Raw genomic sequence first — 16,216 nt, 5'->3', positions numbered from 1 at the left:
AACATGGGAGCCTGCCTAAAAAAGTGAGTTGAGTTACACATCATACATCCAATCATTTTATAATCACAAAGCAATAAAAATAAACAACATAAAAAATGTTATTTATTTTATCTAAATAGTAAATCAAAGATGAACTATTAAAATCAATTTAAAAAAAATGTTACAGGTTAAAAAAAAGATATACCAGAAGGATAATATAACAAAATAAATAAATACAAGTTTTAGATGACTATCTATTTTCTATTATGCAATTACATTTTCAACATAAACCTCCAAAGTAACACAATTCAAGAGTTTCATTTTGGGAACTGGGATTCCTTCATTACTGATTCTTTTTATTTATTGATGTCACAGCTTGTAGTTCTAGTCAAAAAAAATATTTATCTCAAAGTCATTCATAAAGAGAGAGGAAACAGGCATTTCCTCTGACAGAAGTTAAGAGGAAAATGGAAATTGAAAGTGTTTAAATGCTAAAATCAAAGTTGTTTCTGAAATCTAGGTTTTTTTTGGGGGAGGAATCTTTTCTTTCCTTATGATGTCTATGGTCATTGTGTGTGTTTTGGGCCATCGTGATTCTTCTTTGGCAAATGACTTATGGTGTTTGACTCGCTATAAATAGACTGGGAAATTTAACAACCTGTACACTCTACACACAGCTGTATTTCCCTGGCTGTCATGACACAACAGCCAACCTCAAACAAAACCTCAAAAAAAGAGTATTATGACATTTGGGAATATTTTTTTTTAATTGTGGCTCCCTGTTGCTGTCATTCGAAAGGTCTGAGTTTTGTCTTACCTGAATGCGTCCTTGATCCACACAGGTCCCCCACTGGTTCAGGAAAAGAGAGATCATCAGACTTTATGTAGGCTACAGTTACAGTACTGTATATCGGACAGTGAAAAGAGAAAACAAGGCTTGACAGATACAAGAGTGCCATCTGGTGGAATTATGTTTATTTTTTAGCTTTCAGTTGATTAGTTCCACATTATGACAAACACCCTTATTTTCTTTCTTGCCTAGAGTTAGATGAAAAGAATAGATACCACTCTTATGTCATTAAGACTGTAAGGGACAGAGGGAAACACATAGCCTGGCTCTTTCCAAAAGGTTAAAAAGTCACTAAATAGCATGTTTTACTTTGCTTGTTTAATCCATACAAAAACAGACAGGTTTCCAGGCAAAAGGTTCGAGGTGATGCTCAGATTACATCTTTAACATTTACACAGTGCCATGCTATACTGTTTCCCCCTGTTTCCAGTCTTTATGCTAAGCTAAGCTAACCTGCTGCAGCTAAGTATTTACCGCACAGGCATGAGAGTGGTATCGATCTTCTTATCTCTCTGCAAGAAAGTGAATAAGTGTATTTTCCAAATTGTCGAACCGCCTATTATTTAACCACCTCAAGTTATCCATTAAATCCCCATTTCCAAATTGTAAAATCCCAACATATACTATTGTGTGAGTTGTGTAATTACCTCATGGGTCAATTCTGTGCCTCTATTGTAACAGATTGGTTTGCTTCATGCTCTGACACGAGGCCCCTTGATCAGTCAGTGTAGCTATGTTACATCTGGCCATGCTTGATAGGCTGTAGTATAAGTGAAGCTGTCAAATCTGATCCCTGAAATCCACACTGGTCTGATCTCCAATCAATCCTGCCCATGAAAGGAGGGCATTATTCACTCCTGAGGCCTCGCTCTATGGCCCCGTCAATGACCCAGTTGGAAACACTATTTGGTTGTAGCAGTGGAACAATGGGCTAGCTCGCTTTTAGCTTGCTGGACAGGGAAAAGCTGCATAAACAAGTACGTCCGACCTTTGTAACCATTGAAGCCATGCACTCTGATGCTTGTCACCTTTTTATGTCAACATTACAACAAGTTTATTTCCATTAGATTTAGTATGCTGCGTTTGTATTTATAGGAATTTAAACTAAGGTTCTGCAGCGATGGACAATGCTCGGCTCTTTAACAGGCATTTAGAAGATGGACCCACAGGTCAATCTAAAGGGACTGAAGAGGTTAGATGTGTTATACTAGGCAAGGAGATTATCCACAATAAAAAAGATAGGGGTTTTGCATTCAGCCCTCACTTCCTAAATCATTCATTTTTGTGACATGATTCTTTTTTTCATGTTAGATTACCCAGGAAGCCATTAAAGGACCTGTGTTTAGAGAGCCCAAAGATGTCTGTAAAATTACTCAGTGTAGAAAAAGAAGGTTTAGGGTTAATCCTGGGCCCAGGGACTTTTCACAAAAGCATTTGGCCTGAAGGAACTGGCACTAATTCATGTTAACATTAGAACTAGTGTTCATGCAGAACATCAATCCTGTGAGCAGAAACATTTGCCCTCTGGTGCTGAAATACCATATGTCTTTCCCACTCGACAAACACTGACTGCTAAGGGTTTTTCCCCACTCAAGTGTTAATGTTGTTTTCCCCATTTGTGCAAAATCAGGAAAGTTTGAGATAACATCAGAGCAACTAGCATCAAAGACAACTTTACAAGGTACAACTGATACCACTGATCCACCCGGATGTCCAGGTTAGATCTCTTTTGAAACCAGCTTTTTGTGACCGATTGTGTCCTCTGATTTCACATGGAGTAACAGTATTGTTGAGCTATTCAGTCTCTCGTAAAATGACGGAACCGAGAAATTGCAAAACGCTTTTTACCTAGAATGTAGACCTGATTGGAAGGATATGTATATGTATATTGACCAAAGTCTGTGAGTACTCTGGTCTTCCATAGAGGAAAGAAGTTCAGACCGAAATGGACGTTGCTCAGGAAATGATTTCACAACAAACAGGATAATGACGTGATTTGTTATTCCACAAAAATTCTCACACAGATACAAGACACCTTAATTAGCTGAATTTGACATATTAGTGACACGTCTCGGGTGTAATCTCATGATAGCGATTTATACCGGTTAAAACCTTTAATGAGAAATCAGTCGTGCATTCGTTATGTTTGCTTTTACTGATTTCACAAAAAAAATAATCAATGCCTAAGGGTATATCCACACCGAGAATCTGGACCTACATTAAATTCATGTCATACTAGCTAGTAGGTCACATGTCTGAATCTAGATTAAGATTTATTCTCCACATAGCATACAAATCCACATACTGTGCAATAGTTATACATACATATGCCATCTTGTATATAATGTTCATTAAACCAGTCAATACTCACATTTCAGCCATTTCACCTTTTGTGCTTTAGTTAAGCATAGTATAACAGTAATCACTCATCAATATGTCTATGTTGCAATAATATCCATTTACTGTCTAATAGCTGTATGAGTAACCACTTGTACATTACTGTATGGCATTTCAACATTACATTTTGACATGTTGTGGTATGATACATACTTTAGTACCCATAAATGGGAATTGATAATGAAATCCTGCACTTCTACTCTTTACCCACTGAAAATGCTGTCATGTGGATTAGTATGCTCAATTTGTAGACGGGCCCTGTGTCAGTTCTAGTATAATACCTTATTCCTTATACCTAATTTCAGTTGACATACTGTACGTGGTACATATTCTTAAACACATTTGAGTTTGAGGAACTAACTTACTGCACACCTGGGGCAGGTAGTATTCCAGTTGGTTTCTGGGACTGGGTTGGGGGCCTAAATAGGGGCCCACATCTTATTTTGTCCCTGGGCCCACTACTGGCTTAATCTGGCCCTGTTGGAACGGATGCCCTTATTATGAAGCTCTACTGTTTGCTGCTGTGTTTTTGGTTCTCGATGCTTTGACTAATAAATGTTAATCATCATGTGAAAACAGGCATAAAGGCATTTATTTACCTCATACTTACATCTATTCCACAACAGGGGGCGCTGAGTTGCACAGAATGAAGTTAGGACCATTAGACAGTGTTTTCTCCTTCAACTCTAATGTGTGTTTCCTCCTCAAATCTACCCCCCTGGAGGACACCAAAAAAAGGACACCATCGCAGATTATTGACAAAGATATTTTTGTCACTGTCCTCAAATGCAGCACCTTACTTTTTTGGCTGAAAGAGGAAATCAGGTGCCCACACACAGGCCCTCACTGGGAGATCCCATGTGATCTTGGAGCCTGGAAACATTTTCACCTGCAACCCAACACCAAACAGGGCCGCGCTCTGTGGGATTGGATGCGTCACCTTATCCCCCACTTTGTGTCCCATTACCCAGCAGTTGTAATGCTCACACCAGTGTAACGTGTCTAAGGTAACAGGCAGGGCAAGCTGAGCTGGCCTGAAATTTAAATTAACCTCAGTGACATTTATGTGTGCTGGGGAACAGGAGTGTTACATTACAGGTACCCTCAGTCCCGCCATGCACACACACCTGTCGTACATACAGGTGAACAAAAGAATGTGCACGCTCACGTATACAGCTGAACGAAATACAGAGTCAGACATGTCTGTCACTAGTTTTATGTTAAGCTCCTCTTGTGAGCTTCCCTTAACAGTGGCTGGTTTCAAAGCCACCGTGAGAGTCTGTTATAAGAGGAAAGCGCGAAGGAGGGAGCTGTGTGTCTGTGTGTGTGGCAGGAAATGTCAGAGAGAGAGGCTTACCATCTATTTTTCAGTACTGTTGAACCTTCTGCTCGTCACGGGAGGCAGTACCTGGGCTTCCTTAAGATTAACTCTGTCAAGCTCAATATCATTGTTTTCTGTAAAACAAACTCAGCCTGTTAATAGAAACTATGAAGCATGGATGCTGTTAAAGACGTAGGGATGACACATACAAAAAAGTAACACAAAATAATTAACAGAGGAAATAAATCAATAAGGGGTTTACTGAAAGATAAATGTTTCCTTTCTTACACTTTTTTTTTCTGGTAAAAAATAGTTCAACATTTTGTGAGTTTTTGATGCCACTCTAATGTCCCTACGCTAAATAAGAAGCTACAGCTGGGAGCGTGTCTATGTTCCCCGGGTCCTATGTTCCCTGGGTCCTATGTTCCCCTCTTTGTATGAGGCTGGGGAACATAGGACCCTTTTTCAAAAAAAGGGTCCTATGTTCCCTGGTCTGTTACTTTTTCCACCATTACTGCCAAATTCCATGGCAAATAGGCCTACGGGCTGTTTGACGCGCATATGCAAATAGGCCTAGACAAGGAAAGATTAGGTCAGGGGTGGCAAACCTGCAGGTCTTGAGCTGCATGCGGCTCTTTGGCTGCTCTGTTAATTATGTCACTTTATCTTGGACCAAGGGATCCTTTCAATGAATGTTAGTTCAATCAGTAATGATAAAACTTGGATCACAAACTCATTATTTAATTTATAAGCACACCCAGAGAGAGCAGGCTCCACCATGTTTCCTTTTGCTTTCAACGTGCGATAGTTGAGGTGCGTCGCGACGCTCAACAAATAAAGGTTAAAAGGTTAAAGACAGGTATTTAGCAGATGCTTTTTCCCAAAGCGAAATGGACTTGCCTAACCCTAAACCTAAATTCTCCACAAGACAATATGATTAGGGGTGGGAGCTAAGGTGGGAGCTAAGGTGGGAGCTAAGGTGGGCCATGCGACGGTAGGCCTGCTGGCCATGCTGAGAGTCTACCGTAAAGATTGATAGATTGCGGGGAACATAGGACCCTTTTCCAGAAAAAAGGTCCTATGCTCCCCGGTATGTATTGCTACAGGGGAACATAGGACCCTTTTTGGGAAAAACGGGAAACATAGGACCCGGGGAACATAGGGATGACCCCCTGGTGGGGCTTAGCTTAGCATAAAGACTGGAAACAGCTAGCCTGGCTCTATCGAAAGGTATCAAAATCTGCCTTTCAGCGTCTAAAGCTCACTTATTAACATGTCTTTATGCTAAGCTAAGCTAACCAACCGGCAGGCTGTAGCTACATGTTTATTTACTGAACATACCTGAGAGTTGTGATCATTTTAACTCTGCAAGAAAGCTAATAGGCATATTTCCAAGATGTCAAACTATTCATTTAAAGACTGAGTGTTGCCTTCTGGGACAGAAGGGAATTTGAGGATGACTTTGACTGTCACTGTGAACACTCGACCCTCACCGAGCAGCCCCAGGGCATTTGGAAAGTGCTTTACCCAAGCAAGGGTAGCAGAGAAGGGGGGCAGCTGATCCCCTGTGGCATTCTCCCAGAATTTCTCCTCAAGAACTGGGTCGCACAAGATGATGGGTGCATTCCCAGACTTTTTTTTAATGACCATCATAAATCCTTTATTGCTCCTGCTCTGCTCTAGAGGCATGTGTGTGTCTGACACAGGGAAATCCTTGTTGACAAACCTTTTCCCACATCTCAAACATCAAATTTCATTATTCAAGACTGTGCTGGGTTATTCTTACCTTGTTCTGTGGAACAGACAAGAGCATTTCTCAGAGCGCAGTCCGATGTGGATTAAATTACGCCTCCGCTTGAATACATTTCCCTTTTTGTGGTCTCAGTTTTGTATTGACAAATCTTTCTCTTTGCCACAGTCTGGTGAAATAGGAGAGTCACACCCCTGGCAGCTCTTTTAAATGGACCAGCAGGCCATGGCCCCCATAAATGTTATTTGGAAAACCCATGGGAGTTACCGCATCAGACAACTTGGCTCCCAGAGGCACCCTGGGTGCTTATTAAAAGCATGAGAGAATGAAAAACAGCACAGGATCAGAGGCTCTGTCTGTAACCAAGTATGACCACGGAGGATTCCTCTGTGTTCCCTTAATTACTCTGGGTGTAGGGGTGAAAGTGTTTGCTGAAAGGGTTTTTCCTACCAGAATATGAAAAACCTGTCCCTGTTTCGATGATAAGTCTCTCTCCCTCTCTCTTTCTATTTCATGACAGCTGAACTGTAGTAACCTCTAATTCTCTGCTTCTCACATCAACCTTTTCTGACAATCACATGATATTTTGCATATTACAGGGCTAGGCTTGTGACTAAAGATTAGCATATTATGCTGAGGAGTAATACCAGAGCTGAAGTGTGTTTCCGGTATCAGCTACCAGGACTCAAATCTTCTGGGTGACAAGTGATTGGTTTGTTCCCTCCTACCAGACATCCTACGTCTCTGCATCTGATAAATGTAGTGGAACTTTCAATTGGCTGACATGGTCTCTTTATGTGCAGCGTAGAGCACTGCTGTGTTGTGTAGATCATTTAGGGATCCCATTGTTATGGTAGTGAGCTAGCAGGGGTTTGGCAGCTTTTATCAGTATGGAGCTCTGGTACGGTCGCTATTATCAAAAAAATCACAGAATAACTGATGAGTCCTTCATCACATAGCGATCTGATTCATCAGCATAATGAGCTGAGTATGCTAAAGAGTGATTTGGATTCTAAATACTCTGTTTTTTTTTCCTTCATTGTTTTTAGTGAGACAGTTGACTGAGTTTAGTAAGAGAAACCCCCAAAACAGCAATTTAATTGGAAAACATTTACTTAATACTGGTGAATACTGTAAGGGCTTTAATGGAAAACAGTTGTACATGGAGTTCCTCATTCTAGTGTTGCCTTTTCCAATTGTTCATATTGCTGGTTGACATCTCCGTAATTGTCTGTGTGAGCGAGGTGCATTTAGGGGCATGCGTCACTGGATAAATCCCATTTGTATCCCATATTTGGAGTTCACCAAAAACATGCCACTGCTTTTACTCCCTCAGCGCACAGACTAGACCATCAACTCAGCCAACAAAACCTCCTAATGGGTCGCTGAAAGATGAATTATTCATCTGGGCTAGGTTGCATCAGCCTGGTTTTCTTGTGCTGATGCACATGTCTTGTTGCTCACCTTGGCTCTGTGACAACAGCTGAGCAAAACCATCTGAGACTGATGCTGACCGTGTGGTTGTAGCTTGTAGCTCCATCCTATTTGGTGTGGGCTACCACTTGGGGACCCACGTTTAGCTCCCTCAGCCCTATACCACAGTACTAATGGTGGAGGACTCCTCTGACTTGCCCTGTTTGCTGGGCAACGACTTAAGATACTCCAGGTGTCTGCGGGCGTCCTCCTGATTAGCCCTGACGTAGTAGACCAGGTAGGAGATGACCATGGTGAACCAGCCGAACATGACGACCAGCATGGCCACATCTGTAGTCCTCTTCATCACCACACATAGGTCTATGTCTGGAGCCAACAGGAAGGCAAGTCCTTGAACTCCTATTTCCTCCGGATCTGAAGTCTGGCACACGATGCCCGTCAGCGACGCAGGCTCCAGGTCCACATGGGGCATGGCCATCTGCAAGTTGCAGTCACAATGCCAGGGATTGTTTGTTAGGTTGGCGCGAGACCGCAGGCCCTCGAAGGCCTCAGGGGTAAAGTTGACTAACTTGTTAGAAGAAAGGTCTAGGAACTGTAGTGTGGAGCCCAGGCCTCTGAATGCACCTGGTTCTAACTGGCTTAGTTCATTGTGGGATAGATCCAGTTCAACCAGGTAAGGCAAACCTGCAAAAGCATTTGTTGGGACTGTAGTGAAGAGGTTGAAGTCCAGGTAGATGCGTTGTGTGTCATTGGGGATATCCTGGGGGATCTCTGTGAGCTGCAGGTTGCTGCAGCGCACCGTCTTGCCGCCGCTATCGCTCTCAGAGCAGTAGCAGCTCTTGGAGCAACTGGTGGCAGCATGGTGGAAGCAGAAGGTCATTAGCACCAGGCTGTGCATCAGCAAACACATGACCACTGAGTGGCGGAGTAACCAGTCTGCAAGTAGGGACATCGTTGGATACGGGCATGCTCCAGGAAGGACCACCTGGGTGCAGGAGGTGAAGTCCACATCAACCTCCCCAGTAGCTGTTGAGCCTATGACATAAAGAAAGCAACAGAAAGTCACATTAGCAGTGGTGGGAGGCTACCCTTTGAAAAAAGAGAAATGCAGATGTACTGTGAAATTGTTTTCTCACGCAAAACACGGGTGATTAACAATGTTCTTCAGAGTCCACAGTGTTATATAACGCAGAATTCGGGGGGTGCAGGAGCTTCTCTAATTGCAATGAGATGGAGCAGTGAGGGTACTGCATGTCAGCATGTTGTTGGCCAGAAATAACATGAATTTCTGTTTTATTTCTAGGAAAGTCTGAGGATCAAACGTTCCCTTCATACCAACTAAATAAACAAGCTACGAAAATCCTTTGGTGTCACTGTGCCTCCTTTATAATTGACATCCCCGCTATGCAGGGCTATTTCAGTACACAGACAGTGGCATTAACATAGTGATGTTCCAAAGAAAACATAAAACTAGATTTTTCATGCTCATGAGTTAATTACTGTAAATACAGTTCTTTCTAAAACTATTGCTGCCATTCTGATGCAACAATTGTATTAAAAGTGACCATTAAAAATGTCCAAGCTTGGTGTCTGTTGAGCAGTTGCTAGTCCATAAGGTCATTTAGTCAGAAGTGCAAGTAACACAGATACGGGTAAACGCTTGTCTGTGTCCTGTAAATTACACTTTATATTTTTTATGAAAGCCTTTGAAAATAGCAGGTCTACCCACCCTAACACACTTCATTAATAGCTGATCAGGGCTACCTCCTATCCTGTTACTAATCCTCTTAAGGAAAAACTCCTTAAGTCAGTGTAGCATCAGTGTTGGCCACCCAATCCTTTTGTTGGGGGTAGATGCTAATGTTATAACCAGCACCAAGGCCAACAACAACAGACAATGTGATGGCCTGTCTTCTTTGAGACAAAACAAATGAACCACAGAGTTCAACCAGACTTCTTAATTTCTTCAAAATGGTTAGAGACTGGGCAAGATCCACTTACCAAGATTAAAAAATGAAATCGATCTCTAAGTACCTTGAAGTATCAGATGGCGTTTGGGGTGTAGAGGACCGAGTATAGTGGCAATGTCGGTGTGTATGTGTGTGTTAAAGGGGACAGATGACTTGTCTACGAGGCACAGCTAATAGCACTCATTGTGGTACGCCGGTTTTAGAGATGCCTGCCAGACAATCCCAGTAATGAGGGTGAGATGGAGGCTGATGCACCAGAGCAAGCACTCTGCTATTAAGAAGCTCTAACTGCTGTAGTTTGCCTCCCTTTAGACATAGAAGTTTATCCATACATCTTTATTAAGGCAAAGCAACTTCCAAAGGATTTCCCTCTGTACTTCGTGTAAGCAGGATGCATGAGAAAGTAACATAGCATGACAGATTGAGTTTAACACCCAAAGAAAATAAAAGTATTGCCGAAACTTAATGGGTAACGTGGGTAACCTCCTGTAAAGGCTGTACTTTTCCCGTCACACAGCATACCAGCCTGGTATTTAGCTGTGAGATAATGGGGGAGCAGGCGCAGAAGGCTGGTGACAGAGGAGGAGAAAGCATGTGAGCACGCCAGCACAGGGTGAAAGAGAGAATGATATCAAGAGGATTTAAGGGGAGGGGGGGGGTGTAACGAACAGTGCAGAGGAAAGAGGGCAGAGGAAAGAGATGAACAGAAAAGAGAGAGTGTAAACCATAATGAGTGACAGGTTGGGGCACCAAAGATTTTCCAACCAAAATATGCTTATCAAAGACATATCTAGCATAAAGTCATGAGCATGAGTCATTTTACTAATAGCCCTTATAACAAATATAACCCATCTTACAGCCATATATATACAGTAAATGCAATAAATCAGTTTGCCTCTAAATCTGGCAAGGTCTTCATCGATGTTCCTAAAGTCATTGCTGTGATAAATAACCCTCCTGCTTTTAATTTAAATAATAAATACAGTGCTCTGGCTGCCAAAGGTCAGTCTTTCACTTCATAAATCCACTGCTGCACTGACAAATCTCTGGCACCAATTATATGAGGAGCAAACATGAGGGGCATTAAGATGCAACACGAATATATGATGATAAGTGTTTTTCATGTATAAATCTGACCTCATATGGCAGCACAGCTGTAAGTATCACAAGTAAGCTGCTGGTTTCTAGTTATCAATGGGGGGTGGATGACAGAAAAGGAAACAGGAAAATAAAGCATTCTTGATATTTAACTTGAAATTCAGGCTTTTAATGCAACTGTAATCATATTGAAATGCTTTTAGCACTTTCCACTCCAAATCCCTCACACAATGATTACTAGAGATGCTCTTTTTGTTCCTTGGAGCACAACATTGCATTTGGTAGATTTCCACTGTACCTGAAGACCCCATTTCCCCCCGTAGAACACTCAAAAAAAAAATTAAACTCTCTAAAACTCTTAAAGTTAACTGAGAGCAATAAGCATACGCACACTGTTACAGGAGGGCAGTTATGTGTAATGGCATTTAATGTACAGCATGTTAGAGATTAATAGGGGTTTGATCTCATTCAGTTCAGTTAGGGGTTTGATCTCTCAGTTTAAATAGCTTTTCAGGATCAATATCCTCAACATAACTACACTGATGTAATTACTTTATATTAATTTAAACACAAGCTGAGGACATTCCTAATGCGCAAAATGAAAGCGCAACAGTGGGTTAAGTATTAGTTCCTGCTCCAATTTAAATGCTATAAGCAACAAGCATATGTTGGGAAACGAACTCAAAGCACATGAGATAAGGCGATGCCGCGTGGGAACTGTGACCCGTGTTAAGTTTGTCTTTCATCCTGTTTTAGTCAGCACCATCCAGTTGCTGTTTCCAAGGCCAATCACATTTAGAAACATCGCATTTAAACTCGAAAACAGCTGTTATTTCATGGATTAAGAAATGTCTAGATGCATGCAACATCACAAATAAAACATGCGTGTGGATCAGTAACACGCACACTCACGTATTTGCTGCTTTCCCTCTCCTTTTCATGATGTGTTTCTCAGCAATTGCCCAGCAATGAAATGGTCCAGCAGATCAGCGCGCCCCGCGAAAGGCGGTTCGGTCAATATCTTGGTTCGCTTCCATCAGGTCCTCCTTGCAGCTCGTTAAACTTGTGCTGAGAGCCGCTCTGGCAAACACCACCCGCCACTGGAAATGCTTCGACAGTGCAGCCTTTTAGTTTCCACGCAACCAGAACACTAGGCACAACTGCTGGAGCCAGCGCGAATGGACAAGGATGCAGCGCGAGGGCAAAAGGCATGTCATTGATGGCGGTATTTCACTCACTCTGATCCTGGAGGTGGCAAAAAATAGTCCCGTTGATGTAAAGTTTAAAATGGCAGACACATGGCGCGCAATGCATTTACGCACAGACGGAAAGGGTTAATGGCTGGATAGATTTGGTCGCATCTGGAAGGATTGTTGGAAATTCATATATATATAATATGTAATGAAGGGACTGATTACATCCATATGCATCTGTTGATTGCAGTGAGTGGATCTGATGTGCATGCATCAGGTGCCAGTAACATAGGGGGTACCCCTCCCTCTCTCTCTCTTTCTCTCTCTCTCACACACACACACACACACACACACACACACACACACACACACACACACACACACACACACACACACACACACACACACAGAGTGATCTGCAGTGCTCATACATATACCGGTTAGGTTGACAGCCGACATTAATCATGTTTGATCTGAAGCTTGTCGTTTCAAACATGCATGCCAGGGCAGTGGGTCTTTGGCCGTCTCCGTCTCCGGGCACATTTCCTGCCTGCTGCCAGCCGATAAGGAAGCCCAATCAAATCCACTATAAAAACAGACGTGTATGAGCACTGGCCTGAGAGAGTCTGCCAAGCACATCATAAGGTATTAATGGAATTAAAATCAATAAAGTGGGATACTCCACCCAGACTCCCTCCCTGGTGCTCTGGAATGACAAACAGTGTATGATTAACTGCAGCTAGGGTCTTTCTTTCTTTCTTTCTTTCTTTTCTTTCTTTCTTTCTTTCTTTCTTTATCCTGTATGTCCAGTTATTGAAATATTACCATTCTTTCTCTCTCTTAATGCTCTTTAAAAGTAAAATTCCAGTACTATCCAACTTGGTTTTTTTTGTCTCCGTTTTGGACAATGTTAGCACTGCATAAAAAGCTGGATTACCAAACGGACAAAGTGTGTATTTGCATGTGGCAATTTGATTATTTTCAATTTTGTTATACCTCTAAAACAATAAAAACTGAAGTGGTATGTCTCCTTATAGGTTGTTCCAGCATTTTTACCTACCCACTAGTGACTTTATCCAGCCTTGACTGCATGAATGGTAAATAATCTGTTTTCTATTCATCAATAGGATGTGTTTCAGTGCTTTTTATTTGTATCATAGACTGTTCATTACCAGTCAGAGTTAAATATCACTGTTCTGTAATATGTTTCTTCATGTCCCTGTCCTCATCCCTGTCTCATTTGGACTATATATATGTATATATACTGTATATATATCATCATGATCATGATCGCATCACTTGCTGTTATGTTATCTTTGTGCTCCTCAGGCAACATCTCTTGTTTCCCTGTAAACTATCAGCGATGAGCATCCAGACTAATCTGCAGGAGATGCACAATGCAAAAGGCATTCTATTGGGTTATTGGGCTGCTAAGTTTTATGATTGCATTTGTTTAGCCCTCCAAATAATTGCTTTGCTTATTAATAATAATAAACTTTATTGCAGACACAGGTCCATATAACACATCATCCAGTATAAATAGTATAAAAAGAAGGAGATACATAAAAAAGAATTGCATATTAGCCTATAGGATATACAAGCTATTACAGCAATGCCGTCTTAACCTAGAAGTGTATCTATAGCAGCTTTTCAGAGGGCTGACTAGGGCTTTAATTATGTGATTCTCTGACTTGTCCAGGTGACACATAAAACTAAACATCAGTTGTCTTAAGAGTGCCTCACAGGTTGGCACTCTAGTGGACACAAACAAATGACTGGCACTATGCCACCTGGGGACACGAAGCAGCAACCTCATGGCATCATTGTATGCTACCTTCAGCCTCTGCATACTCTTTTTCTTATAATCAGACCACAATTGAGCAGTATATAACGGTGTGATGTAGGTTCTAAACAGAGAGCACTTCACAGAGTCAGAGCACATAGAAAACCTTCTTATAAGCATGCTAGCTTGAGAATAAATTTTACAGCGCTGTCGATAGAGGTCTTTAAGTTTAAGTTTAGGTTGAACTGTTTACACATCTGCTGAGGCTTGTATTTCTTTGGCCTCATTGGATTCCAGCAGAGAACTATAATTACCATAATACATTTGTGCATCTCAGTTCCCATGAGAAACACATATACCTTGGTGTTCATTGTTGCTGCTCTAGTCACTCCTTTTACAGCCCAGAGGTTAAGAGGATGCTCTTGTCAATTAGAAGGCGATCAGATAGGTGGAGGAAGAGCATATGACAGTGAAACACCAGAAAATAGGATTACTTTCCACAGAGGAGAGTGCCTTTCCCAGCTTTATCAGATTACTTCAAATGCTCTGCTGTGGTTGGCAGATAGACAGGCGCTGTATGCATTATCAACCAAGCATTAGTCCTGAGACTACACTTCCAAATGGATCAAAGTTCCTTTTTTTCCCCCTCCTTATTTTTTACCCTCCAGCCTGTCAAGTATCTCAAAGCAGGCCTAGGCGTCCTCTCTGACCTGTGCATGTGGTATAACTGCAAGCTGACATCAATCCATGAAGCTAAAGTGTTGAGTGGGAATTTGGCTGAGAAAATATTAGCGCCAAAGCTTCTACAATGCCATCTCAACAGGGTGGGAATGTTTCACCAGTCTGTGTGCTCTGAGCTGCAGCGGAACAACAGGAGTCATATTAATGAGATCTCTCCCTTTCATTCTCATTTTCTATCCTACTTTGTCTCGCCTGCTCACACAAACACGCATATGTATATACTGAAGCGCAGAGAAACACACTCTGTCTCTGGCTCCCAGCTAGCTCCTCGTCCCTGAGCAAGATCAAAGTCCTGCCATGTCTTTATGAATACATTACTCTGCTTTTTTTATTTATTTAATAAATTTAATCAAAAACTGTGAGAGAGGTGTATTAAAGGATTTCACCACTACTGCCTGTAACAGAGGGGTTCGCCTCACCTCATCTTTCCTGTGAAGGTCCTGGTCTTTGAAGTCTGGTGTCATTGACATTACGGAAACAATGGACTTGCGATATGAAAGTGTTGTGGATAATATTGATCCTTGTTGAATTCCCCACTGACAGAGCTATGGTCGGCTGAGTCTCGTCTCAAAAGCTTCCAACCACAAGAGTCTTCAGTAAAAGCTCTTTTTTTTTTTTTTTTGGAAATGTGTTTGCAAAAAGAATAATGCTAGACTACATTTTAAATATGTTTTAGGTCAGTGGTAGCCAACCTTGGGCTTGGGACTCCCACAAGGGGTTGTGAGATTAATCCAAGGGGGTCACAAAATGATTACTAAAAATCTGATATGCAAAGTTATGTTCTTTTTTTTGACTTTTCTCAAATCTTTACTTTTTTTCTTTATTTCTGTACAATTTTTTTTTTTATCTCAAGGATCTAACAATATTACTTTCCTACAGCCATGCTAGCGTCGCTGTTATTGTTTACTTAGGCACAGTGCTGCTTCGAGCTAAATGTTAGCATCAACATGAAGCTAATGGTGTATTGAGGTCTGGGTACTCTATATTTCACTCTGCCAGCTGATGATGCTCGTTAATCCTATCTGCTTTCTTCGTTGAATCCATATTCGGTGTTACCCTGCTGAGGAAAAACAGTTTAAAGAAAAAATAAGGTGAAAATACAGTACTTTCTGTGCATCTGTGAATATACTGTAGAGTGCTCCATTTGTGCAGATGTATAGCTGTTGTGTTTGAAAAACACCGGTAACATTTCTCACAAGTGTACAATCAACAAAGTGGCGTCAGTGATTGTTATGTATGGCATCTTAAATGTTAAGTTGTTATAGTTGCCTGCACTTGCCTGCCAAAACAGGATAGAGGTGGTTAAAGCTGTTTTCCACTGCCCTTTTAAAGTAATTAATAATTCTTAGCCCTTCATTGTGTCCGACATATTCACAATGACAGCCAGGGAGGGGTGTTCACCTTAAAGGTCATGTTATGCACCTCCAAGGACACTACTGGAAATGTGATGGTCAAAACATGACCCAAAAAGTCTTCCAGTGCTGTAAACGTTAGAGGTTTTCTGTAGATGTTATTTTTTCCCTTAAGTATGTAATATGTTAAAGGTTTAAATACTCATAAGTCACATCTTAAAGAATATTACCAGTACTATAACAGTTTGCTGCCAGTTGTTTCATCTGTCACACACATGTAAATTGTCCGAGCCAAATACTGCCAGTAAACACAAAGCTGTCATTTCAATTTTCCCTTTTCCATCATTA

The 16,216-nt window shown here is 41.4% G+C and overlaps 1 protein-coding gene across 3 annotated transcripts; it reads right to left on the bottom strand.

Annotated features, from left to right (window-relative positions):
- Positions 1-7,392: 7,392 nt before the first annotated feature.
- On the bottom strand, positions 7,393-15,271 carry lrrc3ca (leucine rich repeat containing 3Ca). 3 transcript variants are annotated; one of them, XM_035997805.1, is made up of 3 exons: positions 14,936-15,271; positions 11,706-12,044; positions 7,393-8,766 (listed from the first exon to the last, which is right to left on the bottom strand). In XM_035997805.1, exon 3 carries the CDS (start codon positions 8,681-8,683, stop codon positions 7,889-7,891), a length of 795 nt encoding a protein of 264 aa, XP_035853698.1. In that variant the 5' UTR covers positions 8,684-8,766; positions 11,706-12,044; positions 14,936-15,271; the 3' UTR covers positions 7,393-7,888. The 3 variants fall into 3 exon arrangements, with proteins under 3 accessions (XP_035853698.1, XP_035853697.1, XP_031147346.1); XM_035997804.1 differs by having other exon boundaries at positions 11,712-12,044; XM_031291486.2 differs by lacking the exon at positions 11,706-12,044.
- Positions 15,272-16,216: the final 945 nt, after the last annotated feature.

This window comes from Sander lucioperca, chromosome 22, assembly GCF_008315115.2.
Source record: "Sander lucioperca isolate FBNREF2018 chromosome 22, SLUC_FBN_1.2, whole genome shotgun sequence".
NCBI lineage: Eukaryota > Metazoa > Chordata > Actinopteri > Perciformes > Percidae > Sander > Sander lucioperca.
Note: the sequence above shows the minus strand (reverse complement) of the source record. Positions and strands in the feature narration are given on the sequence as shown.